Genomic DNA, 11,603 nt, shown 5'->3' with positions numbered 1-11,603 from the left:
ATTTTACCTTCCATGATCATTCAGACACGATCAGGTGCAGTACTGACACTCTGTCAAGTTTGCATCAAATCAAGCACTCCGTAATCACAGGTAAGAAAAGGTATTAAATTTAACTCCATGATTCCTGTATATACCCTGAATCAGTTTGTAGCTGAAGAGTAATAAGCATCTTAAAACTGAACACTGATGCCTAAGCAAAAACAACCAAAAAGACCTAGAGTAGAATTTTCTAATAGAAATACTCTTCCATTCAAACATTTGGAGTCAGTTTTGTTTTTTAGAAGAAAAAATAATAATAAATTAACACTTCTATTCAGCAAGGATGCATTAAGTTGGTCATAATCAAAAGTAAAGATGTTTATGATAAATCAAAAAGATGTTTAAAGATGTTTATGAAAATCAAAGAATCCTGGGGGAAAAAAATAAATATATATATATATATATATAAACATGGTTTCCACAGAAATATTTTCTGAGATGATGACTTCTGATCATGTGACACTGAAGCCTGGAGTAATGGTTGCTGAAAATAAAGCTTTATATCAAATATTATTTATAGAAAGTATTTGTAGTTTTTTGACACTGGGTGATGTTTGCCCTTAATTTCACTTTAATTTCTGACCCTGATCCAAACAGGATTTTTTTTCTGTCTGGTGTGGCTTAAATTGCCATTTTAATGACACTGGTATTACAATATTGCAATATACAGACTTATTTCAGAGAGGAATTGTGCTCTGCCAGTCAACAATCATCCTTATTCAGATGCTTTTTCGTCTCTCTTTGGACTCGTGTGACTTGAACGACGCAGAGAAAATTATGAAAGCAGACTTTGAAAGGATATTTAGTGGCGCAGAGAGGCTTGCATGAAATGAGGCCCAGCATATTAATTTTCACAGCAATTCAGGGTGCTTTGATTGGCATTTGCTGATCCTGCCATTACTATTCTATTTGCTGTGTTCTGGCTCCCTCTGAATAAACACCTGTGGGCTCAGAGCAATGCCCAAGGCACTGAATGTTTCTTCTCTGAGGCGCAGTACGTCACAAATAGTTTCACCCCCTAATGAAGTATAACCGCAGTGGTGACAGCAATGAAACGATACAGATTTGTCTCTGCTTCAGTCATTTGGAGAGCGCAGAATAAACAGATGATGATAATAATGATGTAATGATCTCCGCACATACAGCCAGGCCAAAAATGGAAGAGGGATATGCAGATTGGGCATTCGTTTTTACACATGCACAAACACAACTGTTCAGAGTGTTTTCAACCAGCTGCCTTTGGAATAATGATGTTGGAGTTTGGCAGAACATTTAGACAGTTTAGAGCAAGCTGCTTGCTTGATTACAATTGGAATACATATTCAAAAGAATGCCAAGTGGATTGCACGATGTAGACTGAGTTTAATTTAACGTTAATATCAAGTAGCGTTGCTATGAGATTCTGCTCTTTAAAAGGATAGTTCACCCAAAAAATGAAAATTCTAAAAACCCGTAAGACCTTTGTTCATCTTTGGAACACAAATTAAGATATTATTGATGAAATCCAAGAGGTTTCTGACCCTGCATAAGACAGCAAGAGAACTACCACGTTCAAGACACAGAAAGGTAGTAAGGACATCGATAAAATAGTCAATGTGACATCAGCGGTTCAACCTTAATTTTATGAAGCTACGAGAATAATTTTTGTGCGCAAAGAAAACGTATTCTCAGTGATACTGTTACTGATTTCACATTGCAAAGGGTGTTGACTAAGACACTGTAGCTAAAAAAAACCTATTGTTAATTCTAAAGGTCAAAAGTTCTGATGGTCAAACATCATGAAAGAATGAATTATATATATTTTTTTTTTGGTGCATGAAAACTTAACTAACATTATAAGACAGAGAAAGATAAAAATATGATTTGATTTTACAGTAGTCTTACATGAGTGCAAATCTTCTAATATGTTGTCCTGTAAAATCCCTTTTTTTTTCTTTTTTTTAAGGAGGTTCTGCAAGTTTAATTGTCCAAAAGTGCTGGTTTGGGTGTCATACAGGCCTCTTTTTCAGGTCCAAGCAGTGTGATAAGAAATCTTTAATATGATGCATCTTTGATAGGTCACTAGTGCAGCTCTTGTAGCTCTAATATTGGTGGGTTGAGATAAGATTGCCCCCTACCCTGTATTATACTACAAAAAAAGCAATATTAAAGCTGTAAACTTTATTAAATATACAGCTGAGTAGATATTTAGCTAGCTTTGGTGTTAGCCAAGTTTGCTTGTAACGGGCTTACAGGATGTCTTCAGGCAAAACGGTAATTGGCTTTTCATAAATTCTAATATATGCTTAGCATGACACATTTTGAGTTATTCAAAACTTTTTTCAGTCATCAGTGTTGAACGTTGAGTTGTATGCAATACTGAGAATTTTACTTGTATGTATTACAGGCGAATGTGAATGCAGATAAAATGAAATGAGCACCTCGTTTTGGATTAAGGAAGCACTCAGTTCCCCAATACCAGGGTGCCGATGGATGATAGGGGAGGCACATGTCATATCACAATCGTAATTTCAGACCACACGTCTTTCATTCCTGACCAATTTCTTGTTATTAAGTCATATCAGCTGTGCCCCTCTCCCTTAGCAGCTAACAGTACCTCATCATCTTCCTCTATTCCTCCAAAGCAGAGATGTGATTGCTGCTTCAGAAACGGTATCGATTAGTTCATTTCACCGAGCAATGTTTTTGAGATTTAGGACTGACGTTCCTTATCTGGCTTTTCACCGAATACTGCATGTGAACAGATCCGAGGCGGAGAAAGAATCGTTACAGGGTTCTAAGTGGACAGTCTGGGATCTTGTGTGTTTCAGCTCTGAGTGACGAATGAACCAATTTGTATCAGACATTGGGGGTTTATATTGAAGACCATGATGGAAAGGGCCGAACACAAGAAATTTGGCCCTGCCACACTAGGGCTGTCAAAAAAACTAAATTCGAATTTTCTACTTAAATATTATCAAAATTCGAATTCATTTAAAAACATGAGATGCAGTGGGGTGGGGAAGAAAACCCGCCATAAAGTCTCGAGGTATGTTTTTTCAAAGTTGAACTTGCATTATTTTTACATGGCTTTCTAGACATGCCGCTCTCTGGTGCGAGACGCGAGTGCAACGCTGATAGATGTCCCTCTAGAAAATGTGATAAATATGCATTCTGTGTGAACGGCTTGGTTTCAGTTTTGACTTAAACAACATCATCTCCACATTGATGCTCTCGTTTTCCGCAATATATTAATTGAACAACGTAGCAGCGCCGCATCCAGTGGGTTCAACTGGATAGGCTAACAAAAGCATTCAAATGCAATCAATGACACATACATCTCATCGCATCTCATGTGCCACTGATGAGGCTGCCTGACGGCTGACGCAGACCTAAAATTTGAATGCAAAAACGTTGATGGATTTTTTTTTTTTTAATTCGACGAATATTCAAAATTCTAACTTTTTTTTTGACAGCCCTATGCCACACATTATAGGAGAAAATTGTGTTGGGAAGTTCAAGACCATAGAATGTTTTCATCGTTAAAGGGATAATTCACCCAGAAATGACAATTATGTCATTATTTACTCACATGCGTATCGTATTGCGTCTTGTATTTCTTCCGTGGAACACAAAAGGAGATATTTATAGCTGAATGTCCAAGCTGCTCTTTTACATCCAATTAAAATTAATTGTGACCACAGCCGTTAAGCAATATTTCCAGTGAATAATGATTTAAATTTCAGACTGTTTCTCACACAAACCTGCCGTATGGCTTCAGAAGACACAAGTCGTATGAATCAGGGTTATTATCATTAATTAAAATTTTAATTAAATTAAAATTAAGCTAAAATACAGTATAAATAATAAACAAACTTATTTCAGTTAGCTGGCAACACTTTTTAATTTTGTTTGGTTTTAATTGAAGGACTAAAATTACCAACTGTAAATAAATAAAAACTGAACTAAATTTAAAACTTGAACAAAAATAAAAAACCTAAGTAGTTATATTAAAACTATGTATAAAAAAACTAATAAAAAAAACACAGTTAAAGTGAAAATAAAATGAATACCAAAAAAAGTACAAATAAAAGAAAATGCAAAATATTGATAAACTATAATTGTATATAAATAATACTAAAAACAGCACTGGTATTGATACCTTTTTTTTGTTCTTACTGGAGCTTGACAGCTGTTGGTCACCATTCACTTTCACTATATAGATTAGAGCAGCTCAGACATTCGTCTAAACTTCTCCCTTTGTGTTCCACAGAAGAAAGTCATACGGTATGTTTTTGGAATGACATGATGAAGGTTGTAAATTATGACAGAAGTTTCGTTTTTGGCTCGGCTATTCCTTTTATATGTCAGACATATGGCTTCAAGGCTGTGAAATGGGGAGATTGTCCTTCATAAAGGATAACTGTTGCTGTCACAGAAAGCATAAAGAGCAGCTGCATTAAGGGTTTAATCTAATGAATATCTTCACATTTATTGGCAGTAACTGCTTCAGATAATATGTGCAGTCTAATGTTCAGGTCCCTTGAGTGTAGTTCAGATTTTAACAGTCAGTCAGACTGAGTATTTCTCTTAAGCTTATGATTGTTCCCTTGCAGAAAGTATTTGTGAGTGCAAGCCATTTCCAGGATAAAAAGACTGAAAAACTGAAGACTTTTTTTCCAGACTGAAAATCTTAATACCCACAGGTACGAATGTCAAAAGTACAAGTGCTTTGCTACCAACTCACTGTGAAAACTTAAAAAAAAAAAGAAGTAACAATAGCAGTCTTTCTAAAGTTTAGCTAGTTGAGTAGCGACTCTGTACCCACGCGCTGTCAGACTGACAGGTGACTGCTTTTGAACACTCGTGTGTATTTGCCCACATGCAAAGACATTTCTTTGTTGAAATAGCTATTTTGGTGTGGTAATAAAGTTTAATTGAGAAATACTTGAAGACTATTGCTTTTATTTTGTTTACTTTTTAACTAAAGTAATGCTTTGAACAGCATATTTCTTTTCAAAACAGATACTGAGTATTGTGAAATTCCACTCGCTTTGCTTTCGACTACTAAAATTACCACTATGACATCCCTACTCACAGGCTTCTGAAGACACCCTAAAACATCTTTCTGTCACCGTGCTCTCAGAGTGTGAATGATGGAACGATGTGTTCATTCTCTGAATAACGTTTTCCCCTGCAATCATTTTTCAGCGTGATCCAGGACAAGTTCTGTGGGATCATTAACATCTGCGTGGAGGCGCTGCACGATGTTATGACCGAAGACCCTGAGACGGCTACCTTCAAGGAGTAAGTTTGATTCTCTCTTTTTGATGACACTTCTCCTACATAGAGGCATTTTGTCTGCCTAATGACCTGGAAAATGGTGGACAAGGGCACACACTGTCATGACAAGGTGTTTCATGAAACAAATGCTCAGCATTAGGAGACGTGATTGTGATCTGTGTCAATGTTTTCTGCCTTCTTGTTACACATTATATAGTATCAAACCATGAAAATTATTTAAACACATCAATGTAAAGGTATATAGTGTATATATATGTATGTATGTGTGTATGTATATGTATATATACAGTGGGTACGGAAAGTATTCAGACCCCCTTAAATTTTTCACTCTTTGTTATATTGCAGCCATTTGCTAAAATCATTTAAGTTAATTTTTTTTCCTCATTAATGTACACACAGCACCCCATATTGACAGAAAAACACAGAATTGTTGACATTTTTGCAGATTAATTAAAAAAGAAAAACTGAAATATCAAATGGTCCTAAGTATTCAGACCCTTTACTCAGTATTTAGTAGAAGCACCCTTTTGATCTAATACAGCCATGAATCTTTTTGGGAAAGATGCAACAAGTTCTTCACACCTGGCTTTGGGGATCCTCTGCCATTCCTCCGTGCAGATCCTCTCCAGTTCTGTCAGGTTGGATGGTAAACGTTGGTGGACAGCCATTTTTAGGTCTCTCCAGAGATGCTCAACTGGGTTTAAGTCAGGGCTCTGGCTGGGCCATTCAAGAACAGTAACAGAGTTGTTGTGAAGCCACTCCTTCGTTATTTTAGCTGTGTGCTTAGGGTCATTGTCTTGTTGGAAGGTAAACCTTAGCAAATGGCTGCAATATAACAGAGTGAAAAATTTAAGGGGGTCTGAATACTTTCCGTACCCACTGTATATATATATATGTAATATTGCATGTGTATACATGTCTATACACACACACATAATAACTATAATATATATTTATATATATATATATATATATATTGTTTATATATTATAGTTTATATAATATATAATTTTAATGTATAATGTTATTCTGTAATTTTGTATCTTATCAATTAAATAATAATAATAATAATTAATCATATAGAATTAATATAAATCTAGTATGCCACATCAGTATACAGTATATTTGTTTTTATGTATAGGTTTGTGTTGTATGTAAGCTGGTCATGAAATGTGAATGATACTGCGGGGCAGCCAATATTTCATGACTTCAGGATATGGTGCTATACCCTTAAGTTCACCTCCTAAGGCATTTTATCATTTCCTGGCAGGATGGATGCACAACCTGCCTCATACATACTTTAGTGGGGTGTCAAAAGAGTATTCATAAATGGAGTGAGAGATTACACAGCTGCTGGAGAAAAGTGGCACATTTTAGAAATGAAGTGTAACATGAATGTAATTTCTCTACTTTGCACTCGCTCTTTTTACACGCACACATGCTTCACGACCTTACACACTCTCTCTGGCTGCCTGTCCTCTAGCTGCATGCTGATGAGCCACTTTGAAGAGCCAAAGCTGACAGATGACGAGGAACCCCCAACAGAACAGGACAAGAGGAGGAAACTGGTGAGTGTTTTACCCCGGCTCAAAGGTCACAGGTGTTACACGCTCCTATTGATGACACATGCCACCAAAATGGCTGTTATTGATGAGATATAATGGATGCTGGTATAGTACATTACAACTGATTGGACAAATTGAATTGACTGCATTGCTACTTCAGTTCACAAACTAACAGGTCAAAAAGTGTTTCATCTAAAGAAATCAATTTCTCATGATCAAGATTGACGATCATCCTACCTAACATGTAGGGGGTTAAAGGTTCAAATTGTTCGTGTGTCGCTGTGGTTCTGGCACAGTAAATACTATGTATGCATTAATATAGGTGCACCAGTTAGATTAATTTGAGGCCAATATCAGTAACTGCTATTTTAACAATATAATCTTGACTGTATGTTTGCGGTTTCTTTAAAGAGATACAGAGAATTACTGCATTTCCTCACAATTTGTACATACAATTTATTTGGTGACACTAAGGTCCCATAAGCTAATGTTAATAAGTTAATATATCAACTAGCATTAATTAACGAGCAATACAGTTGTTACAGTATTTGTTAATATTAGTTCACTGTTCATTGTTCATGTCAGCTCAGGTCCTTTAAATATTAAGACAACTTTTGATTTGAATGATGTATTAGAAAATGCTGAAATTAACATTAACTAAGATTAATAAATTCTTTAGGAGTATTTGTAATTGTTAGTTCATGTTTAATAATATAGTTAACTAATGTTAACAAATGGAACTTTATTATAAAGTGTTACCGTTTGTTTATGAATAGATTTTAGATGAACGGTGTTGGAAAAGTACTGACTCGTGGGTGGCAAACTGTGTGGTTTGTTGTTGTTTTTGTGTTTCTCTTCTTTTTTTATGGAAACCGTCTCACCAGAAGTGTTTAGATAAAAACAATAGTGAGAGAATAAAATGCCATTGTAGTGTTTTGGAGAGGATTGTCATGAAATCTCAGTCTGTCTTTTGCTAATGTTATTTTTGTGTGACACCCACATGAGCATGCTTCATCTGAGTGGCACTTCTGATAGAAAATCTGCCAACAACAATAGCTTTCAAACAACGACTGAAAATGAGCAAATGAACTGTGAAGTGCAGTAGTTCAAAAGCATGTTCGAGCGGTTTTAAGTGAGTCATTTCTCTTAATTGTCTGTATGATGAAAAGGTCCTGGTGGGATTTGATACATTCAGCTGGTAGCTGGTTTGAAATGAAGTACATTTTTGTGTTTGTAAGTCACAACCTTTTCTCAGTGGTCTTATATGACAATGTTTTTTTGTTAGTGACATGGGATAAAGCTCAATACCAGAGTACTTGGAAAATGACATCAGTGACTAATCAAAACACAATTGACTTTTTCTTTAAAACATTCTGCAAAAGTTTAATTTTATTTTTTTTAATTGAATACAGTGCTGTTTTTGATGATACCTTGCCTTTGCAAACTACAGTTTGCATCAGTACTATAGCCGGTGACATGTAGACCAGAGCCAAAGCGTTCACAACACAGATGCTTTTTAGACTGTGTTTTAGACACATTAACACAAAAAGAAAGTAATTCACATAGAACATGTTTTCGCATTTACTCAGCTTAAGTTGTTCTAAACCTGTATGAGTTTCTATCCTCTGTTGAGCACAAAAGAAGATATTTTGAAGAATATTGATAACCAACAATTGACGGTAGCCATTGACATAGTATGGAGGGGGGAAAAAATACTATTGAAATCACCATCAACTGTTAGGTTACCAACATTATGAGGATGACAGTTTTCTTTTTGGAGTGAACAAACAAACAAACAAACTTTCTTTAAAATTTTGACATTATTTTTACACTTATTTTCAATTTTTGTTTTAAACTTTTTTTGAACATTTTATTATAACTTAAATTCTTCAAAGTGCCCCTATTATGCCATTAAGTCTCCTTACAATAGGTTTACATGCATGCAAGGTCAAACAATGCTTTCATTTTCTCAAAATGTTGAGATGTTTTCCTCAATAATATCACCTCATTTCCAACGATTCTCAAACAAAATTCGTTCGAAGCAGTTCTAAGATTCAGTCTCTCTAATCCCCTCCTTTCCGTGAGCCTACCCTGCTCTGATTGGTCAGATGGCCCAGTCTGTTGTGATTGGTCTACCGCGTACAGCGCTTGTCAGAAACGAAACGCCCATCGCCATAGTTCCATATTTTGAACGCACAATAGAAAATATAAACATCTATTATTTATCATACTTACAGGTTGTGGTTCAGTGGAGTCAGCTGGTCCAAATAAAGTGGGTACTGAGCCATCTTTCAAGAGCAAGTGCTTGTGAATCTCTCCGAGATTAGAGAAGCAGTCGTCAGTAAAATGAAGTGTTTGAGGGCAGGTCAAGTCATTCGCGGCCGGCCAACATAGAACACAGGTGGGCATTATGCAAATGTGTTACCCCGTGACGTGTAGCTATCACAAAAATGGGATTCAAAGTCGTACTGACAACTCGTTTAGGCTGTTCAGAGTCGATTCTTTCATTTGGGAGACTAACTTTATTTATCGTGCACTTTCAGCTTTACAATTTTCACATACAGCTTCATTACACACTGCATGAAAGGCACCTGAGTGCCGGGTCCAGTGATGCAAGACACAGTTGTAGCGATCAGACACGTCTGTCTAGCTTATGTTTACATAGAAAAACAAAGACATCCATTGACCAACAATTAAACAATTGCAGATAGACACCAGCACCTCCGAAATACTGTGTTGATTTGTCTGTCAAGTGCTCAAGTAGACAAAATAACCAAATTATTCATCCCTAATAACTAAACCTCACACCTACGTCTCCTGAAAGACTGAAATGCTTCAAGTAGGAGGAATGAGATTGTCAGGTTATTATCTAGTTAACACGAGGTAACCACAGATCATTGGACTCAAATAAGCTTGTGTTTTGTTTTGTTTTGCCTTTACTGAATAGACACATACCTGGAACACTTCCACACGGCAGTGCACAAAAGCAGCGGTGTATTGAATTACGTTACATTTCCTGCAGAAAGCAGTACTGTGTTCAGAGCAGTTTTGACAGAGCATCGGAGTGCAAGTTGCATTGAAAGAGGAAAGCAATGGAGGAAATGGACACAGCGTGCGATCAGTCCACACATAACAGGCGGTGGGGTGCCAAACAGTCAGTAGATAAAGTCAAAGAGATGTATTACGCTACAAATCTGCCCTGACACAGGGAAGGTGTAAGTTCCTCATGGTTAATGATGCACAAAATGGATTAAAAGGAAAAATTTCCTTTTTTATCACTTCTCCCAGCATGGGAGATGCAGGTGTAGATTTGAAAGGTTTATTTCAAATCATCGGAGCCATTAACCACCAAACTGTCACGATGTTACGGACAGGGTGAAATTTGTGCAGTTGTTCCCGTACGAAATTGGTGCCAGCGACTTAAGACAGCAGGACAGTTCTGGAATAGGGGTGACGTTAACCTTGTTTAACCTTGTTTCCAAAACTGGTCAACCTGTCATTGTGTTGCAACTGATGTGCAGTGTTTCTCATTGCCATTATAAAAAGAAATAGAACTGAAATGGTTTCACATTGTTGTTTTATAGGCAGTTTGCTCTCGTTTTTCTCCGACATACTTTGCAATTTACAATAAAGCGCCATAGTTTTTGTATTTTATCCGGACTCAGTGAAAGTAAATATAAACAGTGTAATTAAGAAGATGGTTTTGCTTACATTCATTCATACTGACAAGTATCTTCCAAGACATCATATAGTGTCCCAAGGCTATTTATTTGAAGTGGATTAGTCCGTTCTTGATGACGTGAACAGGATAGGTTAAACATGCCTAATCTGTTATCGTTGATGCTGCCTCTTGCATTAGTGTCTCTGTCATAGTCAAACTCTATACTGAGGCTCATTCCTGCCTCCTTTTTCTCTTGTCAGTGCCTGGCTTCTCTCATTATTTGTTTGTGTGCTTCGGGTTTGAAGGTCAATCCAAACAAAAATACTGAATCAAAACCGGTTGCTTTCCGGGATGCGATTTTGCAAAACGGATCCATCTATTTAATAAGCACATTCCTCTCTGATTTATTGCCCGTGAATCCCAGGGTGTGCCAGATTCAGTTAGCTTGTTAAAAGTCTTTTTATTTAATGCTGCTCTGAGCAAAAAGCTCCTCATTTCACACACTTTTAATTTTTCACTTCTCATTACCTTCTGGTGGGGGGTTTTCCTTGTTTTTGTTTGGTTTGGAAATAATGTGATTGTTTTGAAATGATTGGCACTTGATATCATCTGCATTTCAATATTGTATGGCCTTGTTTAGATCTAGCCTACAGTACTGTTAAAAAGCATTGCAGTCACTTTTTATCAATTAAATGCGTCCTTGCTAAATAAAAGTATTAATTAAAAAATTATAATCTTACTGACTCCAAAACAAATCATAGTCTTTTCTAGTGTAACTTAGCCAGTGGCACTGGCATATTATTGAAAGGAATTAACCTGTGAAGGGGTTTTCTTTTATCTTTGGTTTGGTGGAATTGCTATCACTTGATATCATGATATAATGTCGTGCATTCAAATATTTTATGGGGTGGTTTAATTTCCCAGATCATTAATGTTAGTATATTAGCTGGATGTATTTGCATGCTATTATTGAGAGAATCAAACCCAAATTAGAAACCAAAATTTTACAGTCTGCACTAGACAGTCTTCAATAATGTATTCAAATAGCTCAAGAT

At 36.3% G+C, this 11,603-nt stretch overlaps 1 protein-coding gene across 1 annotated transcript in view; it reads left to right on the top strand.

Annotated features, from left to right (window-relative positions):
• The window catches only part of ipo11 (importin 11), a 174,434-nt gene that overhangs the window by 147,060 nt on the left and 15,771 nt on the right, over positions 1–11,603 (top strand). Inside the window, exons 29-30 of the mRNA XM_016516984.1 lie at positions 5,230–5,325; positions 6,806–6,890. Of these exons, the coding sequence (XP_016372470.1) occupies positions 5,230–5,325; positions 6,806–6,890 (181 nt within the window). The remainder of the gene's footprint in view (positions 1–5,229; positions 5,326–6,805; positions 6,891–11,603) is intronic.

The sequence above is a fragment of the Sinocyclocheilus rhinocerous genome, unplaced genomic scaffold (genome assembly GCF_001515625.1).
Source record: "Sinocyclocheilus rhinocerous isolate Xijiao unplaced genomic scaffold, SAMN03320098_v1.1 scaffold988, whole genome shotgun sequence".
Classification (NCBI taxonomy): Eukaryota; Metazoa; Chordata; class Actinopteri; order Cypriniformes; family Cyprinidae; genus Sinocyclocheilus; species Sinocyclocheilus rhinocerous.
The sequence above is the reverse complement of the archived record's forward strand: the minus strand, read 5'-3'. Positions and strand labels throughout refer to the sequence as shown.